Below are 27545 nucleotides of genomic sequence, written 5' to 3'. Positions count from 1 at the left end.
TTCCTAAAAAGTATAATTTGTAGGAATGAAATTAAAGTGGCTCTAAAAGTAGAAGGTTTTTTACTTTAATGCATTCTATGCACTAAAATGAAAAACTTTCTGCAGGCAGCTTTCCCCTCACCCCCCAAGTACTTACCAGAGCCTAATCTTGATCCGGCAATGTGCGATAAAGCAGTGGCTCTTTTTCTCCTCATTGGACAGAGAGGCAGAAGCAGGAGCCATTGGCGGGGCTGAGACACGCTCTGTGTGTCAATAGACTCAGAAGCAAGAAGGCTCAAGTCCTCGCATAGCAAGCAGCTTGCTAAAGGGGAACTCGGCTGGGGGAGGGGGGGGGTGACCCAGGAGCACCGGCGGGGGAGCTGAGAAGAGGATCGCGGCTGCTTTGTACAAAACCATTGCATAGTGTAGGTAAATATGAAATGTTTGTTATTTTTAAAAATTAAAAACCTTTAGAATCACTTTAACTCTCAAATACAATTAAAAGCTACCTAACAAACATATTTTCCACAATAACCATTTCAGATATTGAGAATAGAAAAATAGTATAACAGAATGGTAAATGATTGCATTATCCAAACGTAACATGTTTAGAAGAAGGTATTTGAGCAATATAGTGTTTCCTATATTCCGATGCTAGCAACTATTTCTTCGCTTTTTTGTAATTAAGTCGTGTAGTTTTTCATTTGTAGTGCGGCTTTATTATATATTACAGAACAAAACTACAAAAATATAAAAGAGATTTATGAAAGTACATTAAGATATTACATTATTACAATTTAAGATGTAAATTTGTTTTGTTACTGCAAATATAAATTGCATATCGACCTATGTTATTTTAAGTGTATGATCATGAAGTGAAGCAAGCACTGAAAAGAGCACCTGCTAATTGACAGCTACAGCACTCACTTTGTTTCTAATTTCAGTTCTACTGCAGCTCCTGATGATGGTCTAATCTCTAAGCTCTGAAGAAGGAGCCTTGCCAGCTCTCCTGTGCGCTGATACTTTGCACATTGGTTCCCAATGTCTCAAAAAAGTATAGTAATGCTCTTAGCATACAGAATTTATTAGGGAATCATTACCTTCCACTGACGGGGTCTGGATCCTCCAAAAGAGTCCTTATGGAATCTCTCCTTGATTGGTTGTTTGTTTTATCCAAATGTACCACTGTAATGATGCAAGCACAAAGAGTGTTGGTGATGTACATAAATGATAAAACTTATAGCATAATTGAAGCCTACCACCAATATTTTTTTAAATATCAATTTACAGCGTGGAAAAGTTTTTCGCCCCGCAAGGGAGAGTTTTCCCTTGTTTCCAATGCCAGTAGAATTAATTAGGAGGCCCACTGCCACCAGGGCAGGAAGACATGGAGAGCAGTAAAAACACTTGTAGAGATTGCAACCCTCCTTAAAATGTGTCTTTGTCTGTGACCTATTGGACAGATAGTATTTTGTGAAGGGAAATCTCCCCATAGGAACATAAATAAATAACAATGAAAACCTGAAAACAACCACTTGAAGCTCTGTTGGGTAAAAAAACAGCTGATTGTTCTAGACAGAATTTTGCTCATTTTCTGATTATTTTCTTTATTTTTACTGCAGTGAAGCAAACTATTGCAAATGCCTGGAGAAAAAAACTAGTATCCCTTTTGAAGACATTATATAATCTTTGCATGACATATGAGAAGATGGCAACTACGTTAGATAACAAGATACCCAAATTCTTAAAAATATGGGAGCCTTGGATCTCTAATTACATGCTGGCAAACTTTGATCGTACGCTACCAACTAAATTAAATTTTGATACATACACAGATATGTGAATATACATAATAACCGTCTTCACTTTCCCCTCAACTTCCCTATCCCCCTATCCTTTTATTTGAGATTATATACATTATATATACACACACACTACTCAAAAAAAATAAACAGTTTGAAAACACATCAGATCACAATGGGGAAAAATATCATGCTGGATATCTATGCTGATATGAACTGGGTAATGGGTTAGGAACGTAAGGATGCCCCATCGTTTGATGGAAATGAAAATTATCAACCTACAGTGGACTGAATTCAAAAACACCCCAAAAATCAAAGTGAAAAAAATTAGGCAGCAGGCTAGTCCATTCTGCTGAAATTGCATTGCAGCAACTCAAAATGGTACACAGTAGTTTGTATGGCCCCCACGTACTTGTATGCATGCCTAACGTCGGGGCATGCTACTAATGAGATGACAGATGGTGTCCTGGGGTATTTCCTCCCAGATCTGGACAAGGGCATCACTGAGCTTCTGGACAGCCTGAGGTGAAACCTGGCAGCATTAGATGGACCGAAACATGATATCCCAGATGCGTTCTATTGGATTTAGGTCAGGCGAATGTGGGGGCCATTCAATGGTATCAATTCCTTCATCCTCCAGGAACTGCCTGTATACTCTCGTTACATGAGGCCGGGCATTGTTGTGCACCAGGAAGAAACGAGGAACCACTGCACCAGCGTAGGGTCTGACAATGGGTCCAAGGATTTCATCCCGATACCTAATGGCAGTTAGGGTGCCATTGTCTAGCCTGTAGAGGTCTGTGCATCCCTCCACGAATATGCCTCCCCAAACCATCACTGACCCACCATCAAAACAGTCATGCTGAACAATGTTACAGGCAGCATAACATTCTCCACAGCTTCTCCAGACCCTTTCACATCTGTCAGATGTACTCAGGGCGAACCTGCTCTCCTCTGTGAAAAGAACAGGGCGTCAGTGGCGGACCTGCTAATTATGGTGTTCAATGCGAAATGCCAATCAAGCTCTATGGTGCCGGACAGTGAGCACAGGGCCCTCTAGAGGACGTCAGGCCTGCAGCTCGCCCTCAGGCCACCTTCATGAAGTCTGTTTCTGTTTGTTTGGTCAGAGACATTCACACCAGTGGCCTGCTGGAGGTCATTCTGTAGGGCTCTGGCAGTGCTCATCCTGTTCCTCTTTGCACAAAGGAGCAGATACCGGTCCTGCTGATGGGTTAAGGACCTTCTACGGCAAAGTCCAGCTCTCCTAGAGTAACTGCCTGTCTCCTGGAATCTCCTCCATGCTCTTGGGACTGTGCTGGGAGACACAGCAAATCTTCTGGCAATGGCACGTATTGATGTGCCATCCTGGAGAAGTTGGACTGCTTGTACCTCTGTAGGGCCCAGGTATCGCCTCATGCTGCCAGTAGTGACACTGACCCTAGCCAAATGCAAAACTAGTGAAAAACAGTCAGGAAAGATGAGTAGGGAAAAAAATGTCAATGGCTTCCATCTGTAAAACCATTCCTGTTTTGGGGGTCGTCTCATTGTTGCCCATTTAGTGCACCTGTTGTTAATTTCATTAACACCAAAGCAGCTGAAACTGATTAACCCCCTCTACTATTTAACTGACCAGATCAATATCCCCGGAGTTTAATTGACTTGATGCTGTACTCTGATTTAAAAGTGTTCCTGCTTTAAAGAGTTTTGTCTTCATAAAATCACTCAAATTTAGGCATTACTGTGCTGTGTCCAAACCCAGAAGAAGGCCATTCAGGTACATGTATGCGATTGTGCCTGTACCTGTCATCCACTCGCAGTATATTTACTGTGAGCAGTCGCAGGTGGTTAAAAAGGCAGCTCAAGGTAATGAATGAACAGAATGGTAGAATGGAAGGATGTAAAACAGTATTTAAAATACATAGAGATTCATGTTCTTATAAAGTGACTGCCTGGAAATACAACCTATGCTCCTTCATCTTGGTATCAGGTTTCCCTATACAGAACAATAAGGTGATACCAAATTGAGAGGGTTTCAGCGGACAGCTACAAATCCTGGAAGTTTCTAATAATAAAACTCAGAAGTGGTATATTTGGGGACATGGAGATGAACTGCAACAGGCATACTAAAGAAACGTTTAGGCATTACTGTAAGTACAATATTTAAGCCAGCTAAGTGTATGAAAATGTTTCATAGAAAGGAAAAATACACAAATATGGGGATATTTTCTGTAAATTTACATGGCATAAGAGATTGTGGGGGAAAAAACTGTTGACTTAGCAGAATCAATTTTTGAATTTACTAAATTCTACCTCATATATTATATACATACCACCCATATCCTATCCTATTTCATCTAGTTTGAGAGTCACTAAAGTAATGTTCTACAAATGACACTGCCCCTATACATTACCACTGCTGTAGTTGTAGTGGATCAGTTTCCCGTTTCTGGGTTTCGGTAGAGACATTGGGGTTTCCTCAGCTGGAAGGTTGCCAAGTTTGTACTCTACAAATAATTTCTTTATGAATTCGTTCTGTGCCACTTCTGAATCAATATCCAGACTCAATGACATAATCTCTATGCAGATCTTCTCTGACAGCTAACAGAAGAAAAAACACAGGAGAAAACACATGAGCACACAGAAGCAAAAAATATTTATATGTGTTTTCCAGGACAAAATTTAATTTAGTTTTTTTGATAGACCAAGTGTGTTCACATGGACATAGGAACCAAATATAAGAGAAAACAAAAGTATTTAAAAAAACCAAGACAAAAGAGCTACTGTTTATGCAATCCTTAATCTGCACTACAAAAAAAGCAAAAGAAAAAATTAATTGGTTGCTGTGGGTATTTCTTACAGATCCTTTGGAAATGATGAAAAGAATCCAAGACTTTAACATGCACACTTTTGGAAAGCATTATTTAGGGTGCTCAACCTCGTTTTGCCCAGTGTGGTGCACACATATACAAGCATGTGTATAACATACTAACACACCTTTAAATGCGTTAACAATTAACAGAAATCAGTTTTTGCTATACCTTACACAACAGACACAAATCTCTTCACAAAACTGCCTTAGTTACACACACATACACAACAATTTAATCTCCTAATGACAAAAATACCACACATGGAGGTCCTTTTACTAGAGGCAGTTCATCATTCTATGTTTCCATTTAACCACTTGCCCTCTAAAAGATTTACCCCCCTTCCTGACCAGCTCAATTTTTGCGATACGGCGCTGTGCTACTTTAACTGACAACTGCGAAGTCATGCAATGCTGTACCCAAATGAAATTTATGTCCTTTTTTCCCACATAAATAGAGCTTTCTTTTGGTGGTATTTGATCACCTCTGAGGTTTTTACTTTTTGTGCGATTAACAAAAAAAACTGACAATTTTGAAAAAAAAAAAATATATATATATTTTCTGCTATAAAACTTATTCAATAAAACATTTTTAAAAATCAAATCTCTTTATAAATTTAGACCAAAATGCATTCTGCTACATATTTTTGGTAAAAAAAAATCCCAATAAGTGTATATTGATTACTTTGCGCAAAAGTTATAGCGTCTACAAACTGGTACACATACTGGAATTTTTTTTCTATACTAGTAATGGCGACGATCAGCGACTTATAATGGGACTGCGCTATTGCGGCGGACATTTTTACACTAACTGACACTTTGTGGGAACCAGTGACACTAATACAGTGATTAGTGCTAAAAATATACACTAACACTGTACTAATGACACTGGTTGGGAAGGGGTTAACATCTAGGGTGATCAAAGGGCTAAGTGTGTGCCTAGCTATGTGCTTGGTGTACACTAGGTGGTGCTTTTACTATGGGAAGTGATGAATTGTGTTCTCAGCTTTACAGACAGAAACGATTCATGACATCAACTGTCACAACAGGGCTATGGCTATGTAAACATAGCCATAGCTCTGTTCTTTCTTCCTGTCTGGCAAACTGCAGGTGCCAATGAGCAACTGCCCACCAGGGCTTGCAGATCGTTTTATGCTGTGACAGTTCACAGCTGAAGATCCCCCCCCCCCATGAGGCGTAAGTGCAAAATTACATTACTTTACGTGATTGTGCACATGAATGCTGCCCTGTAGCAGTAAAACTGTTATATGGCAGAGAGCAAGTGGTTACCGGATTAAACATAAAATAGAAAAAATAAGAAAATAATTAAAGCGGCAGTTAAGTCTTAAAATAAAAAATAAAAATTCTGCTAGCCCGCAAGTAAATGGCATAATGCGTTAGTATGCATTGCGTACTAGCACATTATGACAGACTTACCTGTAGAACAGATCCCTCCAGCAGTGCTCTGTGACCGCTGCCAGGGCTTCCATCCTTACCTGGTCTTTCTTCCAGGTTTACAGGGTCTGGACGTTTGAATGGCCCAGCAATCCAGCGCATGTGCACGGGAGTCACAACCTCAGCACAGTGCTCTGGTTTCACAGTCTAGTGCTCATGCTCTGGTGACATTACTGGCTGCAGAACATGTGAATATCTTATAAACAGTGCATGGTGCTTTATTATAAGCTTGACGCGCTAAAGAGATGGTGAAAGAGACAAGCAAATAAATAAACACAGCTGCTGTTTTAAATAATAAATAAATCAATAAACAGTGACTAAAAAAATTCACATAAACAGCGCTAGGTCATAACATAAAAAATGAACATAAGTCCATATCCAATCGATAAAAAAGAAGTGAAAAAGAAAGAAACTTCCACCAAAATTAAAAAATGTGAAAAGTTCAATTCATTTCAGTGATGTGATATCTCTTTAAGGTAGAATGATCCACCATCAATGTGATCCTGCAGTGATTAACACTCCATTGAATTAAACACTCACCAGAAGCTGGTGAGTAACCAACAGTGGAAAATCAGTAGAAAATCTCCTTAATATTGAATGGTTGTGAAACCTCGAATTGGATAATCAGCCAGCCGCCCAAAAGAACTTCCAATCAGTGGACTATTAATCTCTCATACTCCGATCTCCTCTTCATCCAGATAGGATGATATCAATTCCATATATGGGCAAAATAAAACAGTGTGATACCATAAAACATATTTATTGCCGTAACCCCCCCCCTTAAGAAAAGCACTCACATTGAGTAAAAAGATAATGCACATTTGTAAATAACCTTCCAATATAATGGCTGCCGCTCACTGCAGCTAGTGACAGTCTCACCGCACACTGGTAACTGTATAATCTCACAACAGTGGTCGCGTGCTCTCACCACGTGGCCCTGGCGTGTGTGCTGATGTCATGTATGGTTACGCCCTGACGCGTTTCGTCATTCCGACTTCCTTTGAGGGTGTGACCATACGTGAAGGGCGGCCTTATATAAGGCCGCTCATTAAGTGATTGGTTAATTAAACTCTTGACTGACATCTTGTGGATGAATTTAAGATGACATGGATGAAATAAATCAAATGACAGTATACTTGATGGACATTATATACTCTTCCCTGTACATATCAAATACATAAAATCAGATTCAAATTGCAACCAACTGAGCAATTAAATGTTACAGATCAAAAATAACAAACTGATAATTGATTTAAATAAATAAAATGAAATTAAATTAGATTAAAATAAATTAAATCAGAATAAATTTTAATTAAATAATAAATATAAATAGATCATAACTAATAAAAATTAATAAATAATGGACCAAATAAATCAAAACTAATATCTTAATTAACAATACAAATGAATATATATCAATAATCACTAATAAAACAGTTAATATCTAGTTCGATATTTAAGCCATTGGGTGTTAAAGCATCAGTAAGGTAAATCCATTTAGTTTCCCTTTTTGATAATTCCCTCACCCTATTAGAACCACGCCAAGAATGGGGGATAGTGTCAATTCCACAAAATTTAACACAAGAGGGGTCTTTGTTATGGTATTTTCTGAAATGCATGGACACACTATGATATTTGTATCCAATGGATATATTGTGTAAATGTTCATTTATCCTTTTCCTAAGATGCCTCTTAGTCCGACCAATATAGATAAGACCCCATGGGCACTCTAATGCATAGACTACATGAGTGGACTCGCACGTTATGAAAGCAGGAATCTCAAATAAGTTCCCATTTGTCCTAAATTTAGTAAGTCCCTTAAACTTATTATTCACCCTATTACATGCTGAACATTTACGGCATGTTGTTCCCAAACATTTCTAATTTACATGGTGGGTCTATGATTTTTTTTAACCACTGTCTCCAAACGTAGGAGCCTTTCTATATATAAACACTGGTTTGTTCGACAACAATGGACCGAATACCTTATCCATTTGCAATATATGCCAATGCTTAGTATATATTTTTTCAACTTCCTTAAACTGAACATGAAAATCAGATACAAATCCTCACTGATGGTTATCATCTATATTTATTTGTTTACCTCTCAAACAATGCTCCCTATGTATATTAAGTATCTCATCAACAGTATCCTGGAGGGTTTCCCATTCATATCCCTTCTCAACAAACTGATCTGTAATTAACTTTGATTGGTTCAAAAAAATCGCTATCCTCACGACAATTTCTCCTTAAATGCATTATTTGACCTTTGGTATATTTTAAGCCATATAGGGTGATGCCCACTGTACCAGGGCAAATAGCTGCTGCGGTCTGTTGGCTTGAAATATGTTTTTGTATATTTTTAAGCCATATAGGGTGATGCCCACTGTACCAGGGCAAATAGCTGCTGCGGTCTGTTGGCTCGAAATATGTTTTAGTAAATAAAGAGTTGTCCTTCCTAAATATGATTAGATCTAAAAAATGTATTTCATCTATATTGTACTGACAATACAATTTGATATTATTTGGATTGTTATTTAACATATCCAAAAACTGAATGAGTTCCCCCTCAGGACCTGCCCAAATGAAGAACAGGTCATCAATATATCTTTTGTATAGCAGAATCTATGATTGAAAACATACTTGTCTTCCCATTCTGCCATAAACAGATTGGCTATACTTGACGCAAAACATGTGCCCATCACAACACATTTTGTTTGGGGAAAAAAAATCCCCATTATACCAAAAGTAATTGTGAGCAAGACAAAATTCCAAAGACTTCCTCAAAAACACTTTTGGGTATATGGAATGTACCTCTCTTCTGCTCAGTGCCCAATTAAGGGCCAATAACGCATCTTCATGTTGAATGATTGTATACAGTAGACTCCAGGGATATCTCCAAGGTTGACTTCCTCCAGAAGCTGCAAGAGATTTTTTGTGTCTCTCAAATAGGTTTTAGTGGCCACAACACTAGTCTGGAGAAAGATGTCTAGGTACTGGTCCAGTCTGGCAGAGACTGAACCAATACCATTGACTACTGGCCTAGCTGGTGGGTTGAGATTATTATTATAAGCTTGCCTGTCAGTAAACTTGACAAAGTTTACTACCACGTTAGGTCACATTTACTATTTGACAGCAGATGCCAGCACAGCACAAATGCAGGGTTGTGGTGCAAAACCCCTGTTGGCCTTTGAGTGTGGTTACTCAGACAAGCACCAATCAAATAATTTACAGATATAAATTTTAGAGGTTTTTTTGTTGATAACTTCCCTAATCTGAAGATGCTCAGGTTCACAGAAAAGTGGCCCTTCACTCCTGCTATCCCAATGAGTAGATGCCTGGCCGCCTATTCCCTGTATTTACTTTTTCTTGGAATTTTGTTCCCACAGATAAGTCCTGCTAAAAATATTGGCCACGCAGCATAGGTCTGTGAAGCCCTGTTACCTCCTTTGGGGCCCTATCACTCTGTGCACTTGTACACAGGGCTGGTGCTACCACTAGGCGAACTAGGCAGGTGCCTAGGGTGCAGCCACAGTAGCTGGTTTACCTCCTCTCCCCTGGCTTCCTAACACTCTGCTGGCTTCCCCACACAGTCAACCAATGTTCCCCACACACTGCACCGATGTTCCACATCACGCCCTCCTTTAACTTTTCCCTATCTTCATCTAGGTATCCTAGCAATGCTGTAAGATGCCTCTGGCTAAACCCACCCTTCTTCATATTTCATTGGTTGGCAGGATCGACACTTGCCCAACTCTTACTGGCTACTGAGCGTCTCGGACTGTGTTGCTGTCACTCACACAGCATGTTCACGTCACCTCGGGTCCCCGGGCTGCCAATTACAGAGCTGGGCCCCATCTTTTTGTTCATGCTCAGCAATTTTCGGCTCATCGAGCTCCAATTGCTGCAGCATACCCATCGGAAACCAGTCACTGGGAAAAGTTCCACCTCCTCTTTGCATCTATTTGCTGTTGCACGTCAAAGTGCTCCTGTTGGTGACCGTGATTGACTGGACAGGGGATAAATACCTGCACTCCTGTGGTGGAATAAAGAAGTGAGGAGGGCGACCCCTGAATTGCCAAGTGAGGTATTACACCATTCACCCCAGTGCATTTTAGTTTTTGATAAGAGTAGAAATCAAAACAGGACGTAAAAGGAAATCTTCAGAAAATCGGGACAGACAGATCCGGTGCCCCCATTGGCAGATTTTCTTCCATTTCCTGTCCCGGTGACACAAAAGGAAATCTTCCACAAATCAGGGTAAACAGAACCGGTGTCCCCACTGGCAGATATTCTCTAATTTCCTGCCCTGTGGCCCACCAGAAAGTAAAACGAAATCTTCAGCAAATCATGTCAGACAGAACCAGTGTCTCCATTAGCAGATTTCCTCTGGATTCCTGTCCTGGTGACACAACAGAAAGTAAAATTAAATCTTCAGCAATCAGGGTAGACAGACCTGGTGTCCCCATTGGCAGATTTTTCCTCATTTTCCTGTCCAGGTAACACAACAGGAAATAAAACGATATATTGAGCAAATCATGGTAGGCAGGACTGGTGGCTGCATTGCCAGATTTCTCATTTCCATTTCTGGTGAGTTTTTTAAGTTTTATTTTTTTTTGTGGGAGGAGGGGGTACAAGTAGCTGATCTTGCCTAGGGTGCAAAATAGTCTAGCACGGGCCCTGCTTGTACACTTTGCAGTGTTGTACAAATAGTTCTCTTGTTACCAGTTAATTGTTATGGTTCCGACCCTATTATTGCGGTTTTTGTAATCACCTAAGTCTTTGATGGACAGCTTGCTTATTACTAACCTACAATGACCCATACTGGGATCTTGAACGTTGCATTGATGTTTGTTGCAGCTAGGCTTGTGTTTAGTCTGGTAGTTATTATTATTTCAAGGAATGCCAGATACAGTGGTCTAGAACTGTTTAATCTAGATTCCACCTCTATAGTTGGGTCCATCCTACTTATTGTTCATTATTCTCACCGCTAGTTGGATGTACTTCTTACCTCTGCTATAGGTTCTCTATGGTATTGTATAGAATATTATATCACTAGCTTTAACCCTGGGCTGTGTTTAATGGTTACATAAATTCTTTTTCTTTTCTTTATACTTTCCATGGCATATATGAACTCCTGGAAAGTATATTCTGGGTTCCTCTTCGAATCCTTTTCCCAACAACGGATGCTTTCTGGTGTAACTTTATTTACAAAAGTCAACTTTTCCAACAATCCGAATCCTATCTTTAGGCCCCTTCATATAAGCTCCAGGAGATGATATAGTACCTGGTTTATATTTTGGTTTATTTATAATCCATAATAGATACAGAAAACAAAATACAGTATTTGCCTAAGTACATAGTGCTCATTTCCAACACACACTAGATAGTGCTCTAGCTCCTTATGACAGGTTAAAAATGAGAATAACAGCATACAATACATATTTGAATGTGGTGATGCAGACAATTAGAGCCATGGAAAAGAATAACAGTAATTATCCTAATGTTCTAGAACCCTAGTGTCTGACACGAAGCCTGCCAGCCCTCAGCATGCAGTACGCAAGCTACTGGACATCAGATGGCCCTGCCCCATAACATGTTGCTTCTGGATATAAATATTTGACATTATCTCCATGTTATTGTCAACTACGGTCTCTCCTGATTTTCGTATAGTTTTACTAAATTCCTGTCCCCTGGAACTGACTATGGTTCAGTTTAAGAGGCCAAAAATATTGTCACCCAAACCATGATCCATGCTAAAATCGAGTTATGCTAAAATTATTCTAGAAAGAGATAAAAAGTACCCGAAACTATGGCAACCCTGTGTAAACCATTACTTGCCTCTCTACTGCTCCCTTGATGACTTCCCCCTTAGTTCTACTTGAACCTCTAAAAAAATTATCCACATTTTTACCACCCACCTAGAGTCTAATGAGGATGTACACATGCCTTGATGCTTTGCTTAATAGCTGTACCACAAATTATACCCCTTGTTGCATTTGGTAGGCAGTACTGCCACCAAAACACAATATATTAGAGCGTGTGTATGCTGATTGTACAGAAGCAGGTGCCGCCTCCTGAAGGCCCTTTTTCGATGGCAGCTGAACGTTAATTTTGAATGGAAATATCACACCACAAAAGCAAGTGTGTTGAATGGGGTATAATTTTTGTTGAGGCTGCAAAGCATTATGGTTGTGGCATGTGTACAACCCTTCGGGCTGTTGTTGCAGCTTCAGGGTGGCAGTAGAACTGTGGCTCAAACACCCCTTCCCCTAACCTCCATGTGAATGAGCCTTTACTCTGGCACAACAACATGCGTTGTGTGTTTCCAAAGCCATAGCAAAACATTGTTTAAAAGATCCTCATCTCTATGTGCACTAATACATACATTCCCTGTACTCTAATGATGTCCTGTTCATCTGCAGGATCTCTGACCCTTTCCTATTCACTAGGTGAGAATGTTTGAGCCTGGCAATTTACTATTCATGCACTTAAGCACTGTCTACTAGGAGGAAAGAGAAAAGGTTACATAACCTCCCACATCCCAAAATACTGGCTTTTTCCAAATGTGAACTGAGTGGCCAGGGAGCATGACAATGTTAAATACGGATGTGATGAAGGAGGGGTGCATGCTCATTAAAAGAGCATGTCAAGCTGCCCTGTACTTAGAAAAGTATTATAAAACACTGCGTACGCTACATGACTAATGAAGGCTACAGTAAATAAACACATTTGAATTACCTATTCAAAATTCAAAGAATGGGCTGGGCCTACATTGGTAGTGCATTTTATTATTATTTGAGTCCCTTCTAAAATGTCTAGTTTCTCTGCACTTTTTAAAGGTGGCCATACAAGAGTACAAAGAGAGATCTGCTCACCTTTGAATAAGCTGTAGGATACTAGACTAATGACAATCTTCCTCTTTACTTGAACAGGTATTACTGAAGCATGTTCAATGAAAGATTCATTTCTATTCATCCACCGCAAAAGGTGCAAGCAGTTAAGATTATGGAAAAGCCTTTTGTTTGATAACAGCCACTTCTATTGAACAAACATTCTCCTTACCAAATGTCAGGGATCCCTCCCTGCAGCCGGGCAATGGCGCCAGATCCCCTCACCTGCGGCCATTATAGAAAGAACTCTGCCTGCACCGACCACGGCTTATCCCTGACTATACGCTTGCCTGCGCCCTTGTACTTGATTTGCTCGTTTGATCCTGACCCGGCTTGTCTGACTCTGCTGCACCTACTTACCTGTATCTGCACCTGGCCTGTATCCTGATTGCTGCCATACCTGCCTGCTGCTGCACCCACAGTCCTGCACCTGGCCTGCATCCTGGTCACCGCCAAACTTACCTGCAGCTGCACCCACGGTCCTGCACCTGGCCTGCATCCTGGTTACCACCATACCTGCCTGCTGCCGCATCCACGCTCCTGTGTCTGTTCCCGGTCTGCATCCTGATTGCTGCCATACCTGCCTGCTGCTGCACCCATGTTCCTGCATCCGCACATGGTCTGCATTCGGATCTCCTGGGTCTACACCTGCCTGCTACCAGATCCAGACCCAATCGGCACTCGTGCCACTCCTGGCTCTGCACCCTCTGTTCCCACTATCAGGGGCTCTGAGCGGGAGTAGTAAGTGGACACCTTCTCTCCAAGTCAGGCTCCCCAACTAGGTACGTGACACCAAATCTCTACATGGCAACACTTTGTAAACTATGCTTAATAGGGTTGCATTACTTGTTTATATCTAATGATATAGAGCCACCATAACTACTGAAGGCTTCTATCCATATAGTTTCAGCCTTTTAACTTAATGGCTATAGGGCAACTTATGCAAAAACAGAGCTGATCGGTTAAATTAGTTACAAATGCAATCGCTGGTACAGACAAAACACTTTCTTATAAATACAGAAGTTATATCTTCACTACCAAGGTAATTAAATTGATTGTCAGCATTTTTCAGATCTGCATTTTTCCACACCACAACACACATAAATGCATAAATAATTATTCATGAGGTCTTCTACACTGCATCTTCCTAACAGTGTCATTGGGAAGATATGCTGCAGCTTGGTAACCTATCTAGTAATCACCTTCATGAATTTTGCAGCCACTCTCTCTCTTCAGAATCTGAAATCTCAGATGTAAAACATAACTTGCCCTGCACAGTAAATGTCAACAAAAAATGATATCTCACAGTGGGTTGATTTACTAAAACTGGAGAGTGCAAAATCTGGTGCAGCTGTTTAATGAAGCTTTGACAAAAAAAACTGGAAGCGGATTGGTTTCTATGCAGAACTGCACCAGCGATTTCACTCTCCAGTTTTAGTAAATCAACCCAATTATGTTAAATAAGAGTTTATAAACATCTATTTTAACAACTGTTTTTATCTATAGAATAATTCTACATTTAATACATAACAAAGTATTTCCAGAGCACAATTGGTTATTTAACTGCTTCCATGCCACCCTATAGCAGAAATACTGCTACAGGGCAGCACAGGTGTGCAAAATCACACACACACGTATATATATACACATGATTTTGAAGTTCCGGGTAGGGGGCCATTCGCGGCCTCGGCTCTCAATCACCGGGTCCTGGCCGGCAATTCCCCGCTGCCACCCGGTGATCTCCGAGTATTTCCGACGGGGGAGAGACCTGTGTATAAACAATACAGCTCTCTCCCGTCAGCTCCTGCACACTGCTTTGTATGGCTCTGCATAGCAGAGCCATACAAAGCAGTGTGCTTACAGTGTAAAGCACACACACAGCACACAGTAAAACAGCACACACTTAACCCTTTGATCACCCCAAATGTTAACCTCCTCCTGCCCAGTGCCATTAGTACAGTGTCAGTGCTTTTTATTAGCACTGATCACTGTATTGGTGTCACTGGGGATGTCAATGACACAAAAACGGTTCCCCCAGTGTCACAATGCCCGCCGCAGTCCCGCTATAAGTCGCTAATCGCCACCATTACTAGTTAAAAAAAAAAATCCAGTATATATACCGCCATAACAAAATGCTATAACTTTCACATAAACTAATTAATTTACATGTATTGGGATTTTTTTTTTTTTAGCAAAGACATATAGCAGGATTCATTTTGGTCTAAATTTATGTCAAATTAGATTTTAAAATTTTTTTTACAGGACATATTTAATAGCAAAAAGTCAAAAATATTGTTTTTTTTTCCAAAATTGACAGTCTTTTTTTGTTTGTAGCGCAAAAAAATTAAAATCGCAGAGGCAATCAAATACCACTGAAAGAAAGATCTATTTGTGGGGAAAAAAGGACGTAAATTTAATTTGGGTGCAGCGTTACATGACCGCACAATTATCACTTAAATTAACACAGCGCTGCATTGCAAGAAATGGCCTTGTCGGCAAGGGGGGTAAATCCTCTCAACGACAAGTGGTTAAAGAGACAAAACAGCAGCTCTATTTATCCAGCTAGAAGCCTTAAACGTAGTGGTCCATGAGAGATGTGTTACTGCTCTGATGACTTATTTCAATTCTGGAAAAAGGCTTCTTTCATCAGAAGTGAAAAGTAATCCTGCTAATGATGTAAAAGGGAGTTTAGAGCTCTATCTGCTGGATAGATAGAAGACTACAACATATGAATATGCAAAGTTTCATATTTACTTTACTAAAAATAATTTTAACGTATAAACCCTGACCATAATAAGCAAAGAAAGAAGATACAGCATGTATAGAAGCACTATACATACATCCCCTTTAACCACTTGCCATCTGCCCTATAGCAGATTTACTGCTACAGGGCAGACGTTCTGTGCAAAACCACGTATATAAATATGATTTTGCACTTCCGTTACTGGGGTGAAGTGGTTAATTTAAAAATAAGTTAATAGCAAGTTTGAAAAGAAGTGGAAAATTTCAAATAGAAATTCTGCTCTGCTGTATTATGCTTGTATGCGTCAGGCAATACTGTCAGTATCCTGGTATAACCAATATACGGATGCAAGGATATTGGTACAATTATATGCCACATGGACAGTACTGCTTTCTCTGAAAGTCCGTTAATAGCAGACAAAATTGATGTTATTATGAAAAAAGTGATTTTATTATAATAAAATATGGACTTTTATTGAATTTGGATGTGGTGCTTACTTTTGTCTGACTGTTGGCGGTAATGAAAATGATACCTTGATTATGAACTCATTACCCTTAGCTGGTGAAGCTGTGTGTTTTTGCTTGTTTAGGTAGGCCTAAAGTAAAAACTGACTTGTAGGATTGCTTGCACTGTATGCTGCTATCCGATACAATACAACAAAATACTTAGAGAGCACCTACAGGACACTCCTTCCAGTCCCAGCAAGCCCATTGTTTCCTTCCTACTTTAGGCTGTCCAACATGATCAAGGGCTGGTTATGCTTGCGTGTGAGGCACCATTTGGCTGTTCAACTAATCAATGTATACAGCAGACACAGAACCAGTCTTCTGTTGTTATAGAAAGCCAGAAATATCAGAAAAACAGTAAGCCGGAGAGACCCAGAGCCAGTTTTTGACTTTAAAACTAATTTAAGCAGACCACACTCATGTACTGTATAAATACCTTTATCTAGAAACACCTTTACATACGTGCCCACTCTTAAAAGCCCACAACTCTATCCCACTTTCACTGCAAATCATTACAAGACAACAGAAGTCTGATGTTGTTAAAAACAATTTTTCACTGTCAACACAAGACTGGTTGGAGGAAAGAATGCCCATACAGAATAACATCGATCGGGTCAGCATATGTGTGAGTGTTAAATAAACCCTTCTCTTAAAAACCATGAGAATGCAGGCCACACGTTATCCCTCTTCCCTGAAATAACTATACTTAAATAATTCAAATTTAAATAATGACACACACAATATTTCTTCTTTTGGTATAAAATTTTGGCTGCGACACGTTTATTTGTAATTACACGTAACATAAATTAAATTTGCAATATAATTTATTCAAACCTCTTACACTTTAATTATCAACCATGAATAAACTTGCTCAGTCTTTAAGTACTCGAGCTATCTGAAATAATTCTATCAATAAGTCTCCCTTTTCTATAGAAAAGTTGACACAAACCACATAAATAGTGACTTGCAACAAGGGAGGGTGGGGAGCCTGTTGGCCAACTCTGACCAACTGTGAGAAATCTATCATGAAGTGCCCTTTATATAATGAGTCCCTAAAATTCCAGAATGTTCCAGATCACGTGATTTTCCCACTTTTTCCAAAGTCACGTGATTATTCTCTTCCCGCTTTTTTCCCTGTCAGATCTCTTATAGGGGCCCTAACCTAATTCCTACCTATTCCTGAGGAGACATTTTTAATTTTTTTAAATTAATAAGGGATGGCGTCTGCATGCCCATGCTTTTGGGCTCTTATGTTAGAGCCCTCACTTTTCATTTTGTTTGTTTTCATTTTGACCCTGAGCAGGTCTGTAAAAAATTGAGTACTTAGAAAGCCACATCAGTAAAAGCTGCTCTTCATTTACATCAGAGCAATGCTATTCTATAATGATTTTTAATGTGGGGTTGAGGTTGGAACATTGCAGTTGTATTCTGCTTTTAAGGGTCATCTATCCTTTAGAAGGACCAGGGACCTCTTTTAAGGTGCTTATCAACATCACCGCAATCTTAAATTGATACATGGATATTATTTCCAATTGCACGGCAAAACATCTAATTAAATTTCAGTTGAAATTTTATAAAAACATCTCCAAACAAAAATGACATGGCTCAGACACATTCATATTAACGACAGCCTGCAGACTTAGACTATTACAATAGGAGAATATTTGGAAGTGTTTTTATTATAAGGACTAAGAGAGAGTACCCATTTAAAACGACAATTTCCACAGCTGTCAAGCTGACTGAATATTTGATGTGTGCAGGCTTCTCTTCTCCTATAAATGAGACATTTCCTTTCATCTTGTACCCTAACATGCGTTACCTAAACCCCCCAAATCTGAATATTTCAATAAGGTTCTTTCATTATTCACTAGGTTCATGGAAATTTTACTAGGGCAACCACATTTTTCTGTCGTTATGCATACAGGTACAAGCCTTCAGCTGGCAATATTACCTCGATTAGCATAGTTTGATGAAATATTTAAGAGGTTTTCTTTTTTTATTATTTTATTACTCTAAAACCTAATAAATCAAATGACTGCCAAATGCCATTAAGGTGACACTCTGACTGCAATGCGCTTTTCATATTCAAATTTAAAAACGGGCTGATGAAAGTATGTGTGGATTTCTCGTTTTAGCCGCCTGCAGCTCATATTCAGTAGTTATTATATTATAGATTAAATATATGTTTTAAGCATATTAGGGTTATTATTTATTTGGATAAGCTTGCTTTTCAATCACCATGTTTTATTGTATACATATATATATATATATATATATATATATATATATATATTCTATCCCATGTTTGACATATGGCTGTTGTATGAATTATATAGATAGCACTACATTATTTAGGTGATCTTTGAAGAAATGAACACTTTTTTTCTAATTACAAAAGAACTTTGACTAAGCTGTAATAGCTACTTTTTAAAATTGAATTACATACCTTTGGCATTTTCGTATTTTGTGATTTATATTATGTTGTTTTTAAGGGCTCTAGGAACACCTGAGTCTCAAGAGTAAGAAACATGTTTCCCCATGCCGAATCAGTTGGTAATTAAAAGTCTTTCTGGTTCGACTCATTGTTGAATTAAATTAGGCTATACCTTATTTATCTATCTATATGTGGGAAAGTTGAGCAGTCTCTGGTGTAACCTACCATAACCAGATCTTTATGTGTCTCTTAGTCACCTGTTTGAGTGTGCCTATGCAGTGATTTTTGTAGGTTGCCCACTGAGTACTAACAATTATTAATCTCTTTCTTTTCTAAACCATCTTTTTAATTGTGGACTAATGGACATGGAAGTAAAAGTCTTTTGAAAAGCTTTTTAACCATTCCAATCTCACGATATCTTACTAAGATCCTTTTTGATCAGACCATATTGCACTTCAATAGAATACAGTAGGTAAACAGCAGGTTAACTTTTTTTTTCCATGCACATGAACTAACTAGAATTCCTGGGTTTAAACATTGTTTTCAAGTTGGTAACCAAGGGGTTCATATATGTTTTTCCATGAGTGAACATGACTGTTTAAAACACTTTGATAAACATATCTATGTAATATATTGTATTTGGGGTTTGTTAATTGTGATCACATTCTAGAAAGCATTCAAACTGCAATACCACAACATAGGGATGCAAGGCGAGAAGCAAGATTTTTTATTTAAATTTGACATTATACAAGGTAAGCAAAAACTATATATAGAAAGTAAAATCATAATTAATAGGACAAATGTCACATAATTAAGGAATAAACAAAAACAATGGTCTATGGTGAGGTATCAGTTTTAAGGAATTGAGAACAAACCTTTCGCACTTTAAACTACAGCACAGGCTTATTAGTGTAAAAAAAACAAAGAGGGGGTAGAATGTATGTTGTCATCAATCCTTCCAAACTGTATTCTAACCATCAATGGGAAAATGAGGAAGAAAAAATGTTTTTTTTGTTACTTACCATAAAATCCTTTTCATTGAGAGACACAGTTCTTCTGATTCTTGACCACTTTTTTTTTTTTTTTTTTTTTTTTTTTTTTAGAGTGCCACCTACAGCAGTAGGGTACTAGGCAAAAAAGAATACAGCACTTCTGATGGGCAGCCCTAGCTGGTATAAACCTTCTCTCTGCTATAGGCAAGCTGGTTAGTCACAAAACATTGTCAGAAGTATAAACTCCCCAAAAAAATAGGGGTGAGGGGCGTCAATGAAGTCAGAGAAAGGGAATTTACAGAGAGTAACAAAAATCCTGTTTTCTCTTATGTTCATTGATGGACACAGCTCTTCTGATTCTTCACCACTAGGATGTCCCAATGCAGTGTCTCTAGAAGGGTTGGACAAACCAAAAACAAGGAATTTTAAACAGCAGCTTGCAAAACCTTCTGGCCAAAACAAGCATTCGAAGATGCATACACATCAATTTGTAAAATTGTTTTAAAATGTACAGATGACCAGGAAGCCGCCTTGCAAATCTGAGACACAGACGCCTGGGGTCGGAACACGCAGGAGGCACTAATCTAATGGTGGAGTGTGCCACAACAGGGAACGGAGGAGCCTGAGCCTTAATGGCATACATCAGCACAATCGTTTGCCAAATCAAACGGGATACTGTAGTAGAGGAGGTTGCCAGGCTTTTTTCGTGGATCAACCGTGAGCACCAAAATAAACTCTAACCTCCAGAATGTGGCCATAGCAAACAGGCACACATGAACTGCCCAGACCACATCCAAGAAGTGCAATGCAACCTACTTAGGATGTGACGACTGTGGACACAAGGAAGGCAGGGCACTGTCTTCGTTCAGGTGAAAATCTGACACCACCTTTGGATAAAAAAAAAGAAGGGCATGGACAGCAAACCACCCTATCCTTGTGCAAGACCAGAGAAGGAGACTCACAGAATCAGGCCGACAGCTTTGACACCTGCCATACACAAGTGATGGTGACCAAAAAGGCAACTTTGAGCAAAAGTAAGCAGGGGGACACCCAAACTACTCCCAAAGGGAGGCTTCTGAAAGAACAAAAGAACCAGGTTCATGTCCTTCGGCAACAACGGGAAACACACAGGAGGCACCACATGATGAACCCCTTGGATGAAATGTGCGGATCAAGGAATACTTGGATAAGGGATGCTGAAAAAAAAGACCTCAAGGGCAGAAACCTGCCTTTAACAGTAATCAAGGCAAGCTGTTGTGCAATGCCCTGTTTGATCCTCAAATAAAAATTAATCATGATTCAGCAAAGTGTCTTTTGTGCTTCAATAATGTTTCTCTGTGCATATAAAGTGTCCAAGAGTTTGCAGTTATTCACAGTATAATGCACAATGCCTTCAAACTTATTAAAGTGCCCGTGTTCAAAAAAGTGCTCCATTTCCAACAATCAGTGCCATAGTGTTCCCGATATCCTCCACCATAAACACTGAACACTCACCAGATTCATATGACTACCTATCACAGGTGAGTCATACAGCATTTAGTATCATGGATAACCACCATCAGCCTTCTCCTTCTTGGGCCAGCTGCACGCTTTCCTTTTAAATGTCTCACACAACATGTAGGGAGAGATGTAGGGAGACTACCATAGTGTGAAATCTTTAAAACCTTTTATTTATTAAAAACCATTTCTACAATGCTCACTCACATGGTTAGGTGCATACCCTTGCACCAGGATAAAAATGGATGTTACAGTATAAGCATAGGGATAACACGGATCTGGCCCATTTAAAAAAAAAGGCAATCGCCAGGGAGCATCCGTGGCCAGCCGCACCACGCCAGCATACCATGGATGGCGAGGCCAGTCTGAAGCTAACAGAAGGAGTGGAATCCCTTCGGTCTCTATCCTGCACAGCAGGCAAGGGAAAAGCTTGAGAGGAGGAAAGGCATAAATGAAACGATACTGGTCCCACGGTGTCACCAGCACATTGATTACATCTGCCAGAGGTTCACGCACTCTCACCACAAACCTTGGAATCTTCCTGTTGAGGTGGGATGCCAGAGGATCCATGTCCGGGGTCCCCCAGCATATGCATATCTGATAAAATGCGTCCGGGTGTAGGGACCACTCTCCCTGATCCATTGTCTGGTGATTGAGGCAAGCTGCCTACCAATTCTTAACGATTGGGATGTGCACGGCGGGGAGAGCCAGAATGTGCTGTTCCACCCACCGCAAAACGCAGGATGCCTAAAGCGTCAGTTCTGCACTACTTGTTCCATCTTGGTGGTTGAAATAAGTCACTGCATTGTCCAATTGGCTCCTAACTGGGATCCAGAGCCGAGTCTCCCTGGAATCCAAAGATGTAGCGCTGATTTCGAACCCAGGATACCTCCCCAGTTGGACAGGCTGGCAACTGTCATGGCTACCATCCAGTGGAGGGGGAAAAAGATTTCATAGCCTGTATGGAAGGAAACCAGAACCACTACCAGAGGGAAGTCCTTAGTGACCGGCTCAGAGCAATTTGGTTGCCCTGGGATGCGGGAGAGATGTCCGATGTCAACGGGATTTCCCTCTGCAGAACTCTCGTACAGAACTACGCATGTGGGACCACTTTAAAGGCAAACACTACGAGACCCAGAGCCTGCAAGCAAGATCACAGGGAGGACTGCTTGGGGAACAGGAGTAGTTGAACTGCAGTTTAAAGCTTTCTGAGCTTGTCTGCCACGAAAAACACTGTGGCCTGCTTCCACTCCTTGGAAGGATTGGAGCAACATGCAAGGAAGCATCATAAGTACTTCAGGCCCTGGACCAACTGGTCCTCCAGATCTGCATACAATTGAGCCACTTGTCCAGTGAACAAACTTTGCTGCAATGCCTTGACCCATTCAGTAAGCACCTTAGACACCAGGGCTGTGGAGCCGACCCTGCAATGGTAAACATACCGAAGGCCACCAATTTGGCCTCGCTGTCCCTGGAAACAGGGGAGGCATTTTCAGGGCTCACAGAAAATACAGAGCCCACAGCAGGGGAGCCCAATTGGGGCTAAAAAACATCAGAAGACACAGAAAATGACAGAGAGCGCATTCCTGCTTGCCTTAAGCATGAATGCTGCCGTCACTCGGGAGATGAATATAAGGCCACCGACAGCACTTCTAGGGGGACAGAGGACCCTGAGGAACCCGCAGCCTCCATAAGATGATCAGGAGGGGAAGTATGAGTCTAAGACTACATATGGCCCACCCATTCAGGCAAGGCACCGCTAAAAATTAGGACATTTAGAGGGAAGGGGGGGGAACAAAACGCCTCCCCCCAGGCTGACTACAGCAGAGATGGAGGTACCCCAGGACGGATTCACCACCACTCGACTGCTAGGGGAGCACTGTGGGTGCTAATATGAATGCTGCCTATGGATGCGGTCAGTTGGCCAGCTGTAGATGCTGCTGTGACGACCGTACCTCAGAAAGTGTGTGCTTCTGTCCCAGAGACCAGCCTCTGTATCCAGCCTAAGAAGGGGATCACTGGCAAATTGACCACTGCCTCATGGCTAAAAGATGGCCACTATGCACTTCTCATACAAATCAATAGAAATCACTGGTAAGATGGCTGCCACCACGTGGCAACAAGAAAATGGCCATCTTGCACTTCTCCAGCCAGCTCCCATATAAGTCAGTGGGAAGGTCCACTGCAAAATGGTCACCCTACTTGTCCACCCCAATATCGCTGCCAGATAACCGAACACAGTAATGCACATGGCAGCTGCCAGGTGTCCTCCCGGACCCCACCATGCAGAGCTCCCACGGGCAACTGAGAATGGCCAGGAAAAGTATGCCCAAGCTCCAGGAATTTGGAGGTAGGAGTAGGGGAGGGGGCTTGGTCAGGGGGCAAGGAGGAAATACCAGAGGCTGGAAGAAGGAGTACTGTCCATAGGAGGTGCTGTGTTTTTTTTCCTCCTATTATCTTACTCCTGTAGGTGGCGCTATAAACCAATGGTCAGCAATCAGAAGACCGGTGTCCATCAATAAACGTAAGAGCCATTGAATTTTTGTAAAATCCATGTTTGCAGCCCATCAAGGGACACAAGAATTCAGATACAGCCAGGGTATACTGCCACCCACAGCAGGTTTGGACACTAGTGGACAGAAAATTTGTAAGCCAGCTCCTGCATAACCACTCTTCTACCCAGAAAGCCTCAGTTTTGTGGAAAATAAGTACCAAGGAAATAAGCAAAATACACAGTGGGATGGGACCTGCGCCTTTAAGAAATGGATTTTATGATAAACAAAAAAATCTAGTTTTCTTTCTCCGCCATTGAGCAACACAGAAATTTTGATACAGCTGGGATGTCCAAAAGCAGTTCAAGTAAGGAGAGGGTAACAGCCAATGACAGGCCCACAAGAAGGGACTGGGGGCTGTCTGCAACAAAGAACCACCTAAGGGACCAATGCCCAAATATGAACTAGAAACTTAAAAAAGAACTGGTTCTGGACTCAACTGGAATAGGGAATTTGTGAATACTCAAGAAAAATAATTCAAGGAGAAGGTGATCGGTGGTGCACAAAAACATCTTTATTACAGACAAAATTAAAAATGTGTGGTTGTGTGTGTATGTGGTTGTGTTTGTTTTATATTTTTAATTTTGTCTGTAATAAAGACGTTTTCGTGCGACACTGATCACCTCCTTTGTTTGAATTATTTTTCTTGAGTATTCACAAATTCCCTATTCTGGTTGAATCCACAACTAGTTCTTTTTCTGTAAGTTTCTCATTGGCTTGGTGTCTAGGTACTCCCAGAATAAGTATTTTCGTTTGATCGTATATATATTTTTAGGTACTTTGAGGCTTCTTTTTGGAAGTTTTGCCAAATATGAACTAGATGAGGAGATGCACTCTGCAGGACAGGGGAAGTAGCCAACCACCAAGGGAATGACACAGAGGACCAACCCAATACTTAAAAGCAGAACTCCGAGCAAAAAACCTTTTTTACATGTCCTTGTTGATCTCCTACCATCACTGAATACTGTCATCCATCTTCTTGTTAACTCAGTAGTTGCTCTGAAATAGCCTGATGATTTTCAAATAAAACCATTAATTCCCATGGGTTTTCTGTTTGTAAGACTGGTGGCTGCTATACCTCCTATTCCCCCAGCCACCGGTCACATCCCTTCTGTAGTTCTGTTCTCCAGGAAGCAGGGATGTGTTTCCTTCCTTACTCACTATAGTGGGTGGAACAGAACTCAGAGACTGCCAGTCTGTACCACCCATGGAGGTGGGGTTTTAAAAATGACAGCCTCCCTGGGCTGCTCTGAAAGGCTGCATTGGCTGGAGGAAGCCCCTGAGGGGAGGAGGAGGAGCTAGGACACGGGAGGAGGGACCACAATCAGTTCCACATGCAGAAGATGGTGAGGCTTGAAAAAGTGTAAAATTATTAGATGCTTGCAGGGAGAAAGCCAGCTGTCAAAACTGAGCGATGATGTCGGGGGTGAGTGGATCGGAGCACCTGTCAAATGCCAGGCAATGGGATGGGGACTTGGTTGGCCGCTACATTTCTGGGACTTCGCCTCTTTCTTATGCAGCATAATCTTTGACTGGTATTTGACAGCTGCTCTGGTCCTGCCTACCTGGATGAGAGGGGCAGTGGGGTGCTGTATAGAGCAACCGATGCACTGCATTCTCCTCCCTGCAGCCGCTGAATGCCTGCAGGAGGGAGAGGAGGAGAAGCAGGTTGCTCTGTATGCCGACCTGCAGCCCCTCCCTCTCATCCAGCCTGCTAGGTGTTTCTGGTAGCCATCTGCTGCTGGGTATTTCAGCTCTGCCTCCTAGCCCCACTTTTTGGTTCCAGGCTGCTCCCCAATGGAAGCCTAGAAAATATATTTTCTGCCACAGCAGTGCCCGGTATCTGTGTATATGGTGTGTCCAGGTTTCCTACTGTCACACTGCCCCCCACCTGTCACGATGCCCCCCCACCTTTCACATTGCCATCCTCTACCTGGCACATTACATTACCCCCCTCCCCCCACTTCCTGTCCCTTTGACCCTATTGGAAGGAGACTTCCACTCACTTCTACTCCCTGTGACACCACTGAAGGGAGACTTCCAGTTGTTAAATGACCCCTGAGACTGGTAGAGAAATTAAAGTGGAGCAAAAGGCTCCTGTCTTCAGTCAAGGAAGCTGCCAACTTAGCCTTTGTTTGATCTGCAGTCACCATGGCTCTGCACATGTGATCAGTTAAGACACCAGCCATTTGATGGCCTTACAGTTTAGTTGAGAGCAGAAGCAGCTGTGACAGTTATAATTCATAGCATCCCTTGACAATAACTGTTTTGCAAGACAGCTAAATTGATGGGTTAATTTCTACTTTAAGAGAACTAAAAGAGAACATTCCTGAAGGTTCAGTGAGTCAAACACTCCTTGAATGGTGCATCAGCATTTAAACCACGCAGCCAGAGTGCTCTGCACATCTGTATGGACATCAGACCCATATGGAACACAAGTTTAGATGCTCATACCAAGCCATCACAACTGAAGCACAGGGTTCCAGACATTTGCCCCATAAAATATGGGCCTGCCCTGGTGGTGAAGACATTTACAGCTGTAGAACGGTAAAAGACTCAAGAACAGGCTAATCCTTCAGAAGCATGGTAGAACACACTGCATTAAAAAGGTTTGAAATAACCCCCTGTATATCTGAAGTGACAGAAAGGTGTGACAGAATAAAGTCACTGTCTGCAGGGGAGACATGTCAACTCCAAGCAGTTCAAAGTGGGATGTAAGAAGGGACACTAGCTGCCTGTCAATGGAATCTCAAAAGGGAAGCACACCTTTAACCAAACTAGTGGTATTCCTGTTAAAACAGAACTAAATCTAACATTCAAAAAAACTGTGAGCAGGCAGCTCTATACTGTAGAAGAGTCCTGTTATGGCTTTTCTGCAATAACACGTACTTACCTACCTGCTCACAGTCTTCTGCTGTGCAGTGTGCACAACTCAGTATGCATTCCCAGCACACTCTAGCTCTGCTGGAATTACTGATTCCTGTTCACGTGCATGGGATGAGATCATCCCCTGCTTTCTGAGGAGGCCAAAAACCTGAAAACTCAAAGTAGCCCATGAAGAAAATGACAGCGTCTGACAAGGTATATAATCATTGCATCGTTGAAAGGTAGAGATGAGTATTTTTGGGGTTCACTGGGGGTCACGGGGCCAGCAAACCATGGTTTAACAAAATTCCTCTGAAAAAAGAAAGGTTTAGACACACTCTCAGGTAAGATCCAAGACCAGGGAGCTTCCAATCCACAAACCGCAAATAGGGGGTGAAGTGGAAAGGGCTTTGCAGCTGTATTAGCCCTAAAAGACTCAAGGCCTGGTACAGCAGGCTGAGCTTCCAGATGCAGAGCAGAATGCACTGCATTAATAAGTTTTGAATCAACCTTTGTAAACCTGAGGTGATGGCAGGAGGAAAATGCATCCTCAATAGCCTTTTCAGAGACAGACTGCTGAAATTCTGAATATGGGTCAGAGATGGTGACAAGGACCAAAGGTTTGTTCTGATCTAAGACTACAGGAGGGTCAGAGATAATCTCTTTGGGGGAAAGTGCTGGAGCAACCCTTTGAGGACCATAAGATTACAGAACGCCAAAAGAATCAATTTTTTGTTTTTAAAGTTTGTAGACTTCAGTTGCTGTAACTAAGCCATTTCATGAAATAATTGGTAAAAAGCTAGATCCATTTGTTGATAAGAACTAATATTTTGACTCAAACCAAAAAAAAAAAAAAAGTATTTTAAGTTCTTAATCAGATGATACAGGCAATTAAATACATGGGACAAATACGTCCCTTGGTCCTCAAAGGGTTAGGCTTTGTGGGTAGAGTGCCACAATA

The 27545-nt window shown here is 41.0% G+C and overlaps 1 protein-coding gene across 3 annotated transcripts in view; it reads right to left on the bottom strand.

Moving 5' to 3' along the window:
• The window catches only part of RPGRIP1L (RPGRIP1 like), a 433499-nt gene that overhangs the window by 41933 nt on the left and 364021 nt on the right, over nt 1–27545 (bottom strand). For all 3 annotated transcript variants that reach the window (XM_089689846.1, XM_089689845.1, XM_089689847.1), the window contains exons 22-23: nt 4193–4379; nt 1080–1164 (exon numbers count right to left, since the gene is read on the bottom strand). In XM_089689846.1, coding sequence (XP_089545972.1) covers nt 1080–1164; nt 4193–4379 — 272 coding nt within the window. The remainder of the gene's footprint in view (nt 1–1079; nt 1165–4192; nt 4380–27545) is intronic.

Source organism: Staurois parvus, unplaced genomic scaffold (genome assembly GCF_062004578.1).
Source record: "Staurois parvus isolate SC_StPar_1 unplaced genomic scaffold, SC_StPar_1.0 ptg000499l, whole genome shotgun sequence".
Taxonomy (NCBI): Eukaryota; Metazoa; Chordata; class Amphibia; order Anura; family Ranidae; genus Staurois; species Staurois parvus.
The sequence above is the reverse complement of the archived record's forward strand: the minus strand, read 5'-3'. Positions and strand labels throughout refer to the sequence as shown.